The sequence below is a fragment of the Dama dama genome, chromosome 23 (genome assembly GCF_033118175.1).
Source record: "Dama dama isolate Ldn47 chromosome 23, ASM3311817v1, whole genome shotgun sequence".
Taxonomy (NCBI): Eukaryota; Metazoa; Chordata; class Mammalia; order Artiodactyla; family Cervidae; genus Dama; species Dama dama.
The window spans coordinates 38,746,300-38,763,064 of NC_083703.1; the positions used below are offsets into that span (position 1 = coordinate 38,746,300).

Below are 16,765 nucleotides of genomic sequence, written 5' to 3' on the forward strand. Positions count from 1 at the left end.
TGGACAGTCTGCTGTGAAGACTTCTAAGATCACAGCTGAGAAAGATGAGTGCACGAAAATGTTGTTGTTGTTCAGTCACTAAGTCGTGTCCAACTCTTTGCAACCCCATGGCCTGCAGCAAACCAGGCTTCTCTGTCCATCACCGACTCCCTGAGTTTCCTCAAACTCACGTCGGTTGAGTCGATGATGCCATCCAACCATCTCATCCTCTCTTACCCTCTTCTCCTCTTGCCCTCAATTTTTCCCAGCATCAGGATCTTTTCCAATGAGGAAGTTCTTCACATCAGGCAGCCAAAGTATTGGAGCTTCAGCTTCAGCATCAGTCTTTCCAATGAATATTCAGGGTTGATTTCCTTTAGGATTGACTGGTTGGATCTCCTTGCAGTCCAAGGGACTCTCAAGAGTCTTCACTGACACCACAGTTCAAAAGCATCCATTTTTAGGTGCTCAGCCTTCATGTTCCAACTCTCACATCCATACATGACTACTGGAAAAACCATAGCTTTGACTAGACGGACCTTTGTCGTCAAAGTGATGTCTCTGCTTTTTAAAACACTGTCTAGGTTTGACATAGCTATTCTTCCAAGGAGCAAGTGTCTTTTAATTTCGTGGCTGCAGTCACCATCTGCACTGATTTTGGAGCCCAAGAAAATGAAATCTGACACTTTCCAACACGAAAATATTAATCCATACTATCAAAGTTAGAGATACATATTAAAAGATCTCTAAAAAAATGTTCCATGAACAATAGAGTGTTAGAAAGCAATGACTGGGACTTCTCTGGTGGCACAGTGGATAAGAATCCACCTACCAATGCAGGGGACATGAGATCAATCCCCTGTCCCTGAAGATTCCACGTGCCACAGAGCAGCTATGCCTGTGCGCCACAACTATTGAGCCTGTGCTCTGAAACCTGGGAGCTGCAACAACTGAAGGCCATGTGCCCTAGAGCCCATGATCAGCAACACACAAAACCATTGCAACCAGAGAAAGACCGCACAGAGCAACGAGGACCCCGCACAGCCAAAAATAAACAAATAAAATTATTTTTTAAAAAAGCAAAGATTAACATAACACTGTAAAGAAACTGTACTCCAATAAAATTTTTAATTAAATGATTTTTTTAAAAAAAGCAATGATGCTGAGATGTCATATAACATGTCTGTAAGTGAGGACTGTCACTAAATGAATAGGATAGGAAACAATAGAAAAAGAAAACAAAGTCTAAACAACAAGCAAAGGTCAACTGTGATTAGAAACATACATTCAGGCCAGTGCTGTCTATAGCATGGGCTCCCGCGTCTCTGAGCTGATGTTTGCACCGAAGCCTTTGCTGAAACAACTTCCCTTCATCCCTTTGTTTGACCGAGCCTTAGCTCTTTAAGTGCTTGGACCTGAGCCCCAGCCTGCCCTGACCAGCACAGAACAGAGACAGGGAGCCTCAGCATCAGGTGTCAGGCGAGTCACTCCCCTCCCCTGTGTCTCTCTCCTCATCACGTAACTTGGGGACAGTTCTGACCCCAGTGCTATCGGGAAAATTAATTCAAGGAAACGTGTGATGATGCTGGAGATGGAAGGGGTACTGGACAAGCATCCGTTCCACCCTCCTTGGAGCTGGCACCGGTCAGCACGTGACAGTTCCACCCTCCGCTGGCCTCCTCCGGGGCCACTGTTGTCACCCCCGTTTGCATGCTTAGTCGTGTCCTACTGTTTCTCTCACTTCACCCTTCTAGATGTTTGTGTCACCTCCCCATTCACAGGACACATCAACAGCGCCAGACAAATGCGGGGTCTTCAGTACATCCGTGTATGTGCTCATCAAACTGCCCCACGTGTGAATGCTTATTTATCCATCACCACGATCAGCAGTTACACACAAGGTGGGGAATTTTTTAAAAATCCAAGACTTGGTGACCACCACAGAACATGACCCAAGGGCCAGGTGGGCACAAGTTGTGAACCTGGGTGCATCCTGAATGCAAGGTCAAGAAAGTGAAAGAGGCTGATAAAAGTCACACGGAACAATTTTAAGAGAGATGAGTGGAAGGACAAACAACAAAAGGGAACTAGCCTGCCCGAGAAGAGCAGGAAAAGACCTGGGGAGTCAGAGTGGCCCCAGAGACATTCTGGTTAGTTCTGGTCAGCTCTTTGCTGAGAGGCTGTGGCTTCACTCCTGAGCTTAGCAATTTGAAAGGTATTATATATAGATCTAGGCTAGAGGAGACAGGCCTGTAGAGTGGGCTTTGTGAGGCAGGATAGAGGACAGGGTGACAAGAAAAGCACAGGGTGTGAGTTAGAGGTTTATTCACCCTTTCACCCAACAAATGTTTACTGAGTGTCTGTTTTGTGACAACTTGGGCAAGACGCCGAGGACGCAAGACAGACGTGGAGTTTATAGTCTAGAGCTACAGAAATAAACTCCACCTCTTTTCTTGTTGCTGTTTTATTTATTATTATTTTTAAACTTTTTAATTTTTTTTTTAAACTTTTTAATTTTTTTTTTAAACTTTTTAATTTTTAAACTTTGTATTTTGTATTGGCAAATAGCCGATTAATTAATAACATCGTGATAGTTTCAGGTGAACCGCAAGGGACACAGCCATACATACGCATGTATTCAATTCCTCTCCAAACTCCCCCTCCGTCCAGGCTGCCACATAACATTGAACAGAGTTCCCAGTGCTGTACAGTAGGTCATTTTTGGTATCCATTCTAAATATACCAGTGTTAAACTCCACCTCTTGAAAAGAAAGGCCAAAAAGTTACCTTGCAAAGGTGCATGAATCCAGGGAAGGGAAGAAATGGGGCTATTTTTACAATCCACCATGCTAATGGCATGACCCAGACAAGTTACACAAAGCCTTTGAGCCTCAGTTTGTAAATGGGCAAGATAATAACTACTTCATAGGATTTTTATAGAGATTAGAAATAATAAATGTAAAGTCCCTTGCACATAACCAAAACTCAATAGTAGCTGTGTTATTGTTGTGAGTAATGAAGACGTTTCTTCTCTATTGGGCACGAGTGTTTCCTAAACTTCTGTCAATCCTGTACCACCACCAGGACGTTCACCATACCCAAGGACCACTCAGACAATTATTTACACAATGTTTTTCTTTCAACACTCTCGCTCTTCTTATTTGAAGAAATTTATTTCAAAAGCAAACTGTATCTCACCACCACTCTGAAAAAGAGCTATGACCTTCTGTAAACAGAAGGCAATGTAAAATAAAGACAACAGAAACAAAACAGTGCTGTTTATTCTAACTCAGTTCCCTTGCTTTCTGAAGGTCAAATCTGAGGCCCACTTTCTCTTGGTTAAAGAAGCGCCAAAAGCTACAGCCTATAGAGGTTTTCTTCTTAGTATAATTGGAGAGACAAGAGGCCTTTTTCATAGTGCGCTCAGGTTATTTGGAGCAGCACATAGAATGGTCTCGAGTCGTTAGGAAAACACCGAGTCCAGACCAGAGACCAGAGGGAGAGAATGGCCTGTCTGGCCCCCTCCCACCCTCGTGACGGCCATGAGCCTCTGAGGGGCTCTAAGATGGGGGACACACGTGGGACAAGGTCTCAGGTGTGCCTCCTGGACCTGTCACTTCCTAGCCACGTAACCATGGGCCCATCCATTGGTATGTAGGAAACCTTGGTTTCCTCAGTGGCAGAATGCAGCTGGTAACTTCTCACGTGCCTCATGGAGTGGCCATAAGACCCAATTGTGAACCAACCTGTATGTCACTTTGCTTTTTTTTTTTCCATTTATTTTTATTAGTTGGAGGCTAATTACCTTACAATATACTTTGCTTCTTAATCTGTAAACTACTGTATAAACATAGCAAGTCGTGTGGATAGTCCCTGAGGTCAGGCATGAAGAAGTGGGGGCAAAGGGGTGAAGTTAGAGGAAGGGAGAGCCTGCCTGCTAGCCGCTGGTATAGATAGATGACCAAGTGTGGGCACACTGGTGATGGAATCAGTGCCCTTACAGGAAGAAGCCAGAGAGCTGGCTTGCTCTCCTCCCACCTCTCAGGGACACAATGAGAATTTCGTGGCCATCTTCAACTGGAAAAGGACCTTCACTAGAACATGCTGACCCCTGATCTTGGACTTGTGGCCTCCAGAACTGGAAGAAATACATTTCTGTTGTTTCTAAGCCACTCCATTTATGGTACTTTGTTATAGCAGCCTGAGCTAAGGCTTCTTAGTAAGAAGCTGAGAACTTCAGCCTGCAGGTTTCATGGTGTTGCAGGTGGACCAAAGCTCCATGGGGCTAAATGCCCCTGGGGCCACCCTCCACCAACAGATCACACGCGGTGTATGAAGAGCCAGCTTCCCACCCCTCAGGGTTCCCTGAACCCCCAGCACCTGAGTAACCTGCTCCTGGTTAACTCTGGGCTGTCTTCTCTTTCCCTTTAACTTCCCTGGGACCACATCACAGCCCTGTCTGCTGCCTGGACAGTCGTGAGCTGGTCAACTGGATGAACGGACAAGACGCTTGGCAGCAAAGGACAGAGGTGCAGCTTGCCCACCACCCCACACAGTCTGCTGCTCCCAGCGCGTCCAGACCACACGGGGCACGTGCGCAGCCTACAGCTCCTGCACAGGAAAAGCGCTTCTCAGCTGTCCCCACCAGCCTGCTATTTGTCATCCCATCCATCTGCTGTCCCCACGAAACACTCCCCCACGTCAGCTAAAATGGTGCACTGGGCTTGGAACCAGTTGAGAAAACGTCAGGCGGATGGAACCGAGGAGAAACCCGAAATAGCAACCCTGTGGACTGTCGTGGCGGCCGCAGGGCTTGAGCCTCGGCACAGAAGGCCGGACTCCGGGGCCCAGGAGGCCTCTCCAGGGGGATTGTTCCATGGTGTGGGGTGCAGGAGAAGGCCCTGGGAGGTGTGAACAGTTGGGCCATCTCCCTCCACTCATCTACCTGGTGCCTGGTGCCTCCGCCCTTCTTCCAACTTCCTTTCCCTCCTGCTTCTTGTCCCCTCTCTGGGAACAGAGGCAATCCCCCAGACATAAAACTGGATATGTTTAAAGCTGCTATTAAATATGTTTATCTATTAGTTTTCCAATCAATCTTCCATGTGGCAGGAGTACAATAAGAATGTGTGGATTCTTGGAACGTCCTTGGTGGTCCAGTGGTTAGGACTCCATTCTTCCACTGCAGTGGGCTGTAGGCAGACCAAACTAAGATCTCTGTGTTCTTGCGAGCTGGAGATTGGATTTTTTTTCCTCAGAGGAAAGGGGTCATTCTCACCAAGGCTGTTTTGATCTCAGAAGAGTGGGTCCTTACACATTCATCCATTCAACTAGTATGTACTGAGAGCCTACCATGAGCCGGGCAGTGTCCTCATCCCCAGGGATAACACAGTGAGCAGAACAAACAAAATGCCCACCTCATGGAGATTGCAGGGCAGTGAAAGAGACAGATAGTAAACAAATGCATGTATAAATGTCAGGAAGTTTTAAGTGATGTGAAGAAAAACAACCCAGAGGAAAGGAAACAGAGATAGAGGCTACATACTGACTGGTAATCAGGCAGTGTTCCAGTGTTCCAGCTCCACGGGGCCACATGAAAAACCTCCTCAAATTTGAGTGATGGCAACAACAATCACTTTATTATCATTCAAGATTCTGTGGACTGACGGGGTTCAGCTGGGTGGCTCTTCTGCTCCCTGTAGAGTTTTCCTGGGGCTGCTGTTGTATGTGGCTTCGCTGGGTGGGAACATTCGGGGTGATTCATTCACACACCTGTACCTCGGCTGGATGGTGAGAAGCCCAGGCCCTGCTGGGATGTCAAAAAGGCTGAGCCCCCTCTGCCCGCAGTCTCAGGGCTCTTCCCTCTTCATTTGGCCTGTCCATATGGCCTTTCCTGCAGCCTTTCCAGCAGGGTGGTCAGACTTCTTATTTGGCAGCTCAAGGCTCCCCAAATTCAAAAGCAGAAGGTGCCAGGACTTCCCTGATGGTTCAGGGGTTAGGAATCGCCTGCCAATGCAGGGGGACACAGGTTCAATCTCTGGTCTGAGAAGTTCCAACATGCCACGGAGCAACTAAGCTTGTGTGCCACAATTACTGAAGCCAGCTCCCTAGAGTCCATGCTCCACCACAAGAGAAGCCACTGCAATGAAAAGCCTTCACACTGCCACTAGTGAGGACACCCCACTCACCACAACTAGAGAAAGCCCTCACAGCAATGAAGACCCAGCACAGCCAAAAAATAACAAAATAAATTTTAAAAATAAATAAAATTTTATTTTTAAAAAAAAGGCAGAAGCTGCCAGGCCACATTAAGGCTTAGGTCCAGAGCTGGCACAGCATCACCTCTGACACATCATGTCGGTTAAAGTAAGTCACAGGCCCAACTCAGATTCCACGTAGGAGGCGGGCTGATGGGACAGAGCACTGAGGGGCATGGTTCACTGGGCGCTGGTCACCCAGAGGCCTTGATGATGGTGTGACATTTGGGCAGAGACCAGGATAAAGTGAAGAGGTGAGCATGCAGCTATCCAGGGCATGCAAAGGCCCTGAGGCAGGGATGTGCTTGGGTTGTGAGAGGAAAGCAGAGTCCACTGTGGCTGGAGCTAAGCTCTGGGCCATGTCTGCAGGCCAGGGTAGGGGGTAGGGGAGTTGTGACCTGCCAGGACCCACAACAGTCCTCTGGTCTCAGTGCTGCTGGATCCTGGGCTTTTGGGTCCAAACTCCCTATCACTCTCACTGAGGCCCCAGGACCACCCTGTTTCATCTGCAGCCTCCCCTCTACAGCTCTGCATGTACCGCCTCTGCTGGATGACATCTCCACAGCTCTGAGCACCACCTATACACTCCCAAGTTTTACTCATTTATCTTACCTCTGTCCTGTGTGCATGTGCACTCAGTCATGTCCGACTCTTTGTGACCCAATGGACTGTAGCCCACCAGGCTCCTCTGTCCATTGGGATTGTCCAAGCGAGAATACTGGAGTGGGTTGCCATGCTCTCCTCCAGGGGATCTTTCTGACCTTCTGTAAATTAAAATGTACTGTGAACAGATGGGCAGGGATTTGGGTCGGCTATGTGTGCAGGCCCATGAATAATACTTGTTGTGTGAGCAAATTAATCGGTCACTCCCTGCAGCGCCCCTACCCTCGTCCTGATCTAACAATGTTTGGCAACAGAATAGCTCTTATATTAATAGTTCACTCCGTTTATCTCAGTCACCTTCCAGTAAGCAATTATACAGGGAGAAAGAAGAAGTAAAGGAGATAGCCTTGGAAACAGCCTCAATGAAGACTGCAGGTCACAGGACAGCCTCCACTTCACCTGTGACCCCAGTGTGCCCCACAAGCCAGTCCTCAGACCAACCATCACAGCCTAGAGAGTCCTGGGTTAAAGGCAGAGGGGCGGTGAGAGGACATGAAGAAAGTGAGGCCAGCGCAGGTGTGGCCTCCTGAGCTGCAGGGCATGGAGACAAGCAGCCTGTGGGCCATGGTGTCTCGGGAAGCCTTGCCCACAAATGGTGTGGACCGGGTCACTCATAACAGATCAGATTGTGTTCACCATCTTCTGTTTAAGATGAGGAAGTACACACATCTGGGAAAGATTTTCATTTGAAGGGACAAACAGGTGCTCACCTGCTTGTGACAGAAAATACCTGTGAAGCTGTGCCCACCCCACCGCGTCCCTCCTTTCCGATAGCAGCTCCTTCGTATTCCCTGTCGCTGGGCCCTCCTTCACTCCCTACCACCATGCTGGCCTGCCCACATGCCCATGAACCTATAGCACTTTTCTTCCCTGGAACACTGGCATCTAGCCTTATGTCTTCACGCTCTCTCTGCTCTAGCAGGGCTCAGGCTCCCGTATCCAATTCCAATCTCAAGCCAGAGCTCTCACCTTCCCAGATTCCTGGACATCTCATCAACTTGAAAAGATCCAAACCGGAACTCCTGACTCCAGACCTCCCCGGACCCAACTCCTCATGCGTGGTCATCCCCAGATCAGTAAACGGCATTTTGACTCTTGCACAAAAGCTCTGGAATCATCTTTGACTCCAGGGTGATGATCGTGTCATTCATATTTAAAATGGAACTGCCCCAGACAAAGAAAGATGTATGGTCTGACAATAACCCACATCCAATTCATCAACAAACCCAGTTAGCTCAACTCTGAAAAACATAACCCGGCATCTGGACATTCTCGCCACCTCCTCCACCATCAGCCTGGTCCAAACATTCCTCGTGTCTTGCCTTTATTTCTGCAGTGGCCTCCGAGCTGGTCTCCCCACCTCCACCCAAGCCTCCTGCCTCCAAATCTGTTCCCACAGAAGCCACAACCAGCCCGCTCCAACCTCAGTGAGATCACTTTTCTCTTCGGCTTAGAACTCTCAATGGTCTCCCAATTCATTCAAAAGAAAAGCTGCTGTCTTTGCAACGGCCTGCAGCGGCCTTCTGCTGCCCCAACTCACTGACCTGTCTATACTCGCCCAGCTCTCCTCAGCCCCTGCTCTCAGACACACTGAACTGAGCACATGCTTGTCCCAGCCTCGGCCTTGGCTCTCCTCTCTGCCCTCACTTTCTCTAGGCCACATGTCCGCACCCACCTCCCCAACACAAAACACCAAAACTCCCACCTTTTCTGTCTTCCCTCATGCCTCACTCTTCCCTTGTCCCACCGTCCTTGCTGTAGATGGCAGATTTCGTTGCCCAAAAAGGGCCACAGAGACATGAATGGTTCTCATTAGCTCATCTAGAACCATCCTCCCACCAAAAGGAAAGACTCATTTCCCTCCTCTCAATGTGGGCCGGCCTTAGGGACTTGCCTCTGACAGAAAATGTGGCAGAAGTGACCCAGCAGGACTCTGGAGGCAGCCTCCTCACAGGAGACAGCAGCCTGACGCTCAACATTTCCTAGGAACCCACCACGTCAGAGGAAACCCGCAGAGATGATGAGACCCCCGCGGGAAGGGGAATCCAGGCCCCAGGCGACAGCCAGCATCAGGTACCAGATGCTCAAGAGAACCAGCCTTCAGATGAGCCTGAGGCCCAGACTCCCCACAGCGGAGGGCGGCAGTCCCCGCCACCCCATGCTGTGCCGTCTCCGTTCCTGCCCCCAACCCAGCCAAGTTTGGTACAATGTTTAAGTAGTAATTGGAACACCAAGTCTGATCTTCTCTATACTATGTAACATAGGAGACTTCCCTGGTGGTCCAGTGATTAGGACTTGGTACTTTCACTGCCATAGGCCTGGGTCCAACCCCTGGTCCAGGAACTAAGATCCCACAAGCCACATAGCGCAGCCCCCCAAAAAGTATATGTTTATTGCTTATTTCTCATCTGTCTTCCCCCAAGAGAGACAGTACTCCTGGAGGGCAAGGACTTGGGCCCATTCCTTCCAGCCTCGGTATTTAGTACCACACACACAGTGGGCACTCAGTCAATATTCGTTGAACACACGAATCTCTGCTAATTAAAGAAAACTGCTCCTCACTATAATTCGCAATACCTTCTGCCGAGGCATAAGACCTTTTCCTGAAGACAGCGTTCTCTGGTGTGTTTTGGACCAGCTCCCTGTTAAAAAATATCTCTTGTCAGCCATCTGGAAAATGATAAAGTTGGATCCATACCTCCCACTATACGCCAGGAAATAGTCCAAACGGATCAAAGATTTATACGCGATAAAATGAAACCATTAAAGTCCTAGAAAAAAGCATGACAGAATTCCGATACAACCTTAGAGTAGGAAGGCTTTTCTAACTACGACTCACACTCCAACAGCCATAAAAGAAAAAGATGGATCAATTCAAACTACAGAAACATCACAAAACCTGCTTGGCCAAGAAAAGCCAGCATGAGCAAAATTGAAGGATGAAAGATGATCTGGGAGAAAACCAGCAAAAAACAAACAAATTTCTACTGGTTGGACAGAAAAAAAGGCCAACATCTCAACAGAAAAATGGGCATTCAGTTCATGGGGAAAGGAACTACAAACAGGCCTGAATCAAATGAAAAGCATGCAACCTCTTTCTCTCACACAGAATAAGAAAAATGGGAAACAAAATATGTGAGAATTGCACCATAAAGAAGGCTGAGCACTGAAGAATTGATATTTTCAAATTGTGGTGCTGGAGAAGACTCTTGAGAGTCCCTTAGATAGCAAGATCAAACCAGTCAATCCTAAAGGAAATCAGCCCTGAATATTTACTGGAAGGACTGATGCTGAAGCTCTGATACTTCGTCCACCTGATGGGAAGAACCAACTCATTGGAAAAGATCCTGATAGTGGGAAACATTGAAGTCAAAAGGAAAAGGGGGCAGCAAAGTATGAGATGGTTAGATAGCAGCACTGACTCAGTGGACTTGAACTTGGGCAAACCCCAGGAGACAGTGAGGGTCAGGGAGGCCTGGTGTGCTGCAGCCCATGCGGCTGCAAATAGTTGGACAAGATTTAGTGACTGAACAATAACAACAAAACAAAATTACACTGAGAAACTATTTGTCCCCTATCAGCTTGGTCCAAATCACAAACCATGGCAAAACAAGGTCAGTAAGGTGTGGGGAGAGGACAATCTTACACTTTGTTTGTGAGACTGCTAATCAAATTGGTATATCTCTGTGTTGGGGAATTGGGCCATATTGATCAATGTTATGGAGGGTCTATCCTTAGCCCTAACAATTGCATTTCTGGGAATTTACCGTACAGATATGTCTGCACATATGTGAAATGACAAATGTACAAAGTTACTCACTATAGCATTCATCATAGTAGCAAAATATTGGAAACAACATAAATGCCCATCAGTAGAAGTTAATGGTATATCCAAAAGATACAATAGCAGGTAGCTATAAAGGAGAATGAGGTTTCTTTTTTGTACTATTATGGTAAGAGCTATGAGATGTATTATTAAAAGAAAAGTATAGGGGTGGGGAGAGGGATAAATTAGGAGTTCGGGATTAGCAGATACAAACTATTATATATAAAACAGAAACAAGGTCCTACTATATAGCACGGGTTACTATATTCAATCTTTTAATAAACTGTAATGGAAAAGAATACGAAAAAGAATGTGTATAGTATAAGTAAATCACTTTGTTGTACACCAGAAACTAATACAACACTGTAATTTAACTATACTTCAATAAAAAATAAAGAAAAAAAGAAAAATGCAGGGTTCCAAAGAGTATGCATGATGCTATATGTTAATTTTAAAAAACAACAGTAGAGAACAAGGACACATATGTTCGTATTTGCTTCTATAGGAGTAAAGAAACTCCAGAACTTTCCCAAGAAGCTAACAGTGGTTGATTATGATGGATGGTAGAGAGGCTGGGCAGATGAGAGACATGAGTGAGGAAAGGACTTGTCTTTGCATACGTTTAAAACTATTTTTTATTTCTCTCCCAAACACAAGATAATTTGCAATAAATGATTCACTCCTTTAGCTCCAAAAGAGGTCCCTTATCAAAACGTAAATATCGGTTTCACAGCTAAGAATCCATTCCTATGATCTCTCCCTCCCTCACCTTGGAAACCGCCATGTGAACCACCCCTGGATTCCAAGAGTGTTGGCTGCTTAACAGCCCGATGGTCCTGCCTCCCCGCCACCTCCCAGGGATAAGCCACAGCCAACAGCCTCTCTCGGCCTCGAGGAGAGACACCGCGTGTGGCTCCTGAGATCACACCGTGGCTAGACTCCAGCTGCACCCACATCCTCGCCTGGTTTCTCTCCGTTGTACCTGGCATCCCTCACCTCCTTCCCGGTTTCTCTTGAGAGCCTACCCCAGCAAACCACATGCCCTCGATTCCCGGTCTCAGGCTCTGCTTCAAGGAACCCAACCTAGGACATCAAGCACATACAGCACACGGGTGATAACAGATCCCTCTTTCCAAAACAAACCGCCAGGAGGCACTTCTGACAAGAATTCGTTTCCATTCTCAGTGCCGACCGAAGATCAACCAACAGCAAAGACCTTCCTGACCTAGCCTGACTTCGTACAGGTTAATGGATGGATTCCAATGAGGGCAGAAGATACTGACAACAGTTCATCCATGTTCATCCTCACCACTATGGACTTAAGTTTCCAGGGCTGCCAACCTGAGAACCAGTGCCCTAAATCCTGACCCTGGATGCTGTAGCAGGATTTCCTGACAACTGGCAGAGAGCAGGATAAGCAAACGGGTGGGAGGAGGGGACAGAGGCTCGGGGTGGTTGTCGGCTGGTTTTGCCTGCCGCGGCAGAATCTGCAAGCTGCTCCCATCATCTGTCCCCTCTGCCCTGGCCTACGAGAGCCCATGGCTGAGAACCTGTGTTCCCTCCCCAGTCCCCCTCACTAACATGGTAAAGTCATCACCCAGAAAGGTGACTAAAAGGGCTATGTACCATTTCTGGCCAACTGGTTCAGAGGGTGGGTGGGACCTGTCCACCCCTGAACCAGACCCAGTGCCTCCCCATCCATGTCCCCTCAGCATTTGCTGTACTTGGTCTATTAACATTGCTCACAGCCAAGCCCTCGGGCTCTGCCTAAGGGGTTTTCTTGGCACTTGAGGCATGCCTGGTCAGTGCACAGGGCAAGATGGAAAGGCCCAGAAATGAACGCTCCCACGCCAGCATCCTCAACCAAACCCCAGGCGTGTGGAGCCAGTAGACAATGGCTTGCTGTGCCCCTCCTGGGGACAACTGCCTCCCAGAGACCCCCCACTGGGACACCAGTAACTTTCCTGGTTGTACCTGTGTGTGCATGCTCAGTTGCTAAGTCATGTTCCCCTCTTTGCGACCCCATGGACTGTAGCCCATCAGGCTCCTCTGTCCAGGGGATTTCCCAGGCAAGAGTATTGGAGTGAGTTGCCATTTCCTTCTCTAGGGAATCTTCAACTCAGGGATCGAACCCGCATCCCCTGCATTGGCAGGCAGATTCTTTGCCACTGTGGCACCTGGGAAAGCCCAACTTCCCTAGTTACGGTCCCTGTATTGTCTTCCTTCTCCTGTCCCACTCCCCAACACCCTACATCTGTTCTTTCCTGGGATCACCTCCTAAGCCAGTAACTTGACCTTGAATTCTCACCTCAGAAGCAGCTTCTGGAGGAAACCAAACCACGACAATTCTTTTACTGGCTGAAACCCAGAGGCTCAGCTCCAACCAAGCACATATTGACAAGGTCCTAGAGCGACAGACACGGGAAGTCCGGGTCCCTGAGTAATGGCATGGAGGTGAGCTACCTGCCAACCCAGAGCCACCAGGGGAGGAGGAAACATCCTGCTTTAAGCCACATCATGTGCTGGGAATCTTTGTTCCCACAGCTGTGCCCTGTCTTAGCTGGTACACCTGCCCAATATCCATGTCCTCTCTGGTCAAAGAACCCTGCTTTCCTGCTGGAGACCCACTCAGACCTCTCCTAGGCCAGAGGTGTAGTCAGCTGCCCTCTCAGCCCTGCTTCAGAGGAGGCAGGAGCCCCGGCTTAGGCCTGGGCACAGAGCACATGATTGGCTGGGGTCAAGGGGAGGCAGTGATGAGAGAGAAACTGGGCCAGTCAGAGACAAGAAGCATCAGCCCAGGATAAAGCCCCGTCCGGAACAGTGGATGGTCATCCAGCCCCATTTGAACCTGCCTGAGAAAGAAGCCACCTGGAGGAAAACTGGTTAAAAGAAAAGATACAGGATCAAATGATTTAAGCACCTAGGCCCAGCCACCCTGAAGCTGGAAAAACCCCAGACATTACAGCTAATACATTCTTTTTGTCCATTAAAGTCATTTTAAATTGATTTTCTGTCACTTGCAACCAGAAGAGTTCTGTTTAATAAAAATCTGACCCTAAAGAGAACACCATGTCAGCTAGTTCACAATTCTCTGTACAAAACCGGCCACAGGGCAGCTGGTCCAGACAGAGTCACTTAGGTATTCCCTTACAGGAATGTCAGATAACTGAGGAAAAAGAACCAGCTGCCTCCCAGCTTCTCTCTCCTGTGTCAAGTGCTGAGACCCAACGCCACTCGCCCATTGGAGCCAGGGTTGAGCCCTCAGCACTGACTCTGTCCCAGGAGACTGCACCCAGCAACCACCCACCCCACCCCACGTGTCGCCATGGGTCCCAAGGGCAACCCTGCCACGGCTGATGCTTGAATGTACTGTTCAGACCACAGGGCACCACTGCCCCGGCCCACATAGCCAGAACTTCAGACACAGTGGACAGGACCCAGGTGGCCGCACAGGGCTGTCTTGCCCTTCGCCACTGCCCCAGGGCAGGTGACACAGGTGGTGAGGATCCCCCAAAGCCTGCCTTTGTCTCACACCAGCCTCAGGTGCAGCCAACGTTGAACCTGAGGCCTTGTCTTTCCTTTCTGAAGGGAGGGTGGGGAGAGGGGTAAAGGAGTCCTAACCAGATTTAGGATCCCTGGACCCTTCCTCCAGCGGCCAGTTCCAGCCGCAGCTCCAGGCACAGAGATGCTGACCCTACAGGAGCGACCAGAGAACGTCATGCTTGGCTTGGTGCCTCGTGCATCATAGGTGTGAAAAGAGAATTTATTTCCTCCTTCCTTCCTTCTGAAGAAAAGTGCTGCTGACTCCACAGAGAAGTGTTGAGTTATAGGATGTACCACTTAAACCAGACTGCAGCCTGAGGCCTGACCACAGTGTTGGGGGCGGGGGGAGGGAGTTGGGGAGAGAAGGTGGAAGCAACAGGGGAGGGAAGAGGGGGAGGACAATGCAGGCAGGGAGGCAAGAAGAAAACGGCCACGTCGTCGCAACGTTCCCAGACTAGCGCCGAAGCCAAGGTTTTCTTAACTTTCGAGAGGAGGATTGAACCTGTGCACTCGGCCAGCGCCCAGGGGCCAAGGGGCAGCGAAGTCCAGCGAGGTGCTGTGGATCAGACCTCCTGACTGGTTCTGGCAGCTCCTGGGACTGGGGTAAAACTTTCCTGGCCACTGTGGCTCTGGGGAGATCCAGATCCTTCCTCCCACCCTTCCAGGCATGGGGGAACCCTGGAAACCACACCACACCCCCTCCCCCCAACCCCGGTTTCCCTTTTGCTCCATCTCAGTCCCGGCCGACTTTATCGCTAATGTCCCAGGTGAGGAGGTGCAGGTGGCCAAAGGTCACTCTGCTTAGCACTCACAGGCCCTGAAGGAGATACTGATGCCACCGTCGTCCCCACACCACCACCACTCAAGGGCACTGAGTATGCTCCGGGGCTACTCATGCTCCAGCCTCGGCCCCAGTGCCAGACTCAAGGAGGGTGGAAGACGGCCTTCAGCCAGCAGGCCTGTCCCAGGAGGCTAGAGCATCTCCACAGGACGCTTGGCCACCAAGAGTGTCTGTGAGCCCATCCAAGCCGAGCCCTGAGCCTCTGCCCAGCTCACCAGCCACGTATTTACCTTTACCCAGTGCTCAAGATTCGCTTCTTCAAACCTACCCACTAGTACAAAACACTCATGCCCAAACAACCTGAAGTCAAAGCTCCCGCGATAAGCCCTGGACAGGGAGCACCAGGTCAGCACTCTCCTGTTGCATTCTGAGCCGGATAATTCCACAAGGATGTTCCCTTTATTAGAATAACTCCAGCCAATGCTTTCAGAATAACAGAATTCGTTTTCCTTGCTGGAGTAGCATTTCAAGTGGAAGTACTTTTATTTCAAGGCACCATATCAATCTCTCCAAGGTTGTTTCTCTCAGAACACCCCTGCCTCCATGTGTGAAAATCCTAAAAACAAAACAAAAAACGAAAACTAGACCCAGACGGTGATCACAGCCCTCCACAAGCTTCCATTAGTGTGATAGCGTTCCTGAGGGCCCAGGTGACAGGGGCCTGATGCCACTGTTATCAACGACAGTGTTGGCACGGAGCCCCCAATGAGGCCCCCAGGACAGAGATGAACGGACCACGTGGACTCTGGAATAGCACGTGGGGCAGGGGACCTGCAACACCAGGAATCCGTGGACACGTGGCAGAGTTGGCATACACGCCCCTCTCCTACTTCTCTTCCTCCTCACTCAGGTTGGCGTTTCCCTGGAGCGAGGACGTCAGCTTGTTTTGCAAGAGAGCTGCCAGTTTCTTGGATGTCTTTTTGAGGAACGCGCTGCCCGGGTGGGCACCATTCACGTGCAGGTACAGGTCCTCCTGGGTGGGGCCCGTGTAGCCGCAGTCCTCACAGACGTACAGCTTATCCCGGCGCTGCTTGTAGGCATACTGCTGCTGCACCCCGTGGATCTTCTTCAGGTGGGACTCCAAGGAGCAGCGCTGGGTGAAGGCTTTGTGGCAGACATCACACTTGTAGGGGCGAATGCCTGCAGGGGCGAGGGGCAGACACAGAACCAGCGGGTCAAGGCCAAGCCAGAGCTTCCCACCTATGAGGCCATTAAAAGTCATCCCATACAACTCAATGGCCAAAAAAACCCCCAAATGATCCAATTCAAAAAACATGCAAAGGAACTGAATAGGCATTTTTCCAAAGAAGACATATGAAGGGCTGAGAGACACAAGGGAAGATGCCCAGCATCAACAGTCATCAGAAAAGTGCAATTTGCCACCACACAGGTAGGAGAGCCAACTCATTGGAAAAGACCCTGATGCTGGGAAAGATTGAAGGCAAAAGGAGAAGAGGATAGCAGAGGATGAGAGGGTTAGACAGCATCCCCAACTCAAAGGATATGAGTTTGAGCGAACTCTAGGAGATAGTGGAGGACAGAGGAGGCTGGCATGCTGCAGTCCGTGGGGTCCCAAAGAGTCAGACATGACTTAGCAATTGAACAAGGTAGGAGAAATCACCTCACACCTGTCAGAATGTCTATTATCAACAAGACAAG

The 16,765-nt window shown here is 49.2% G+C and overlaps 1 protein-coding gene across 3 annotated transcripts in view; it reads right to left on the bottom strand.

Moving 5' to 3' along the window:
- Window positions 1–10,904: 10,904 nt before the first annotated feature.
- The window catches only part of OVOL2 (ovo like zinc finger 2), a 29,312-nt gene continuing 23,451 nt past the window's right edge, over window positions 10,905–16,765 (bottom strand). Inside the window, exon 3 of one of the 3 annotated variants that reach the window (XM_061126412.1) lies at window positions 10,905–16,246. In XM_061126412.1, the coding sequence (XP_060982395.1) occupies window positions 15,933–16,246 (314 nt within the window). In that variant the 3' untranslated portion in view covers window positions 10,905–15,932. The remainder of the gene's footprint in view (window positions 16,247–16,765) is intronic. The other 2 variants (XM_061126411.1, XM_061126410.1) reach the window with 2 other exon arrangements.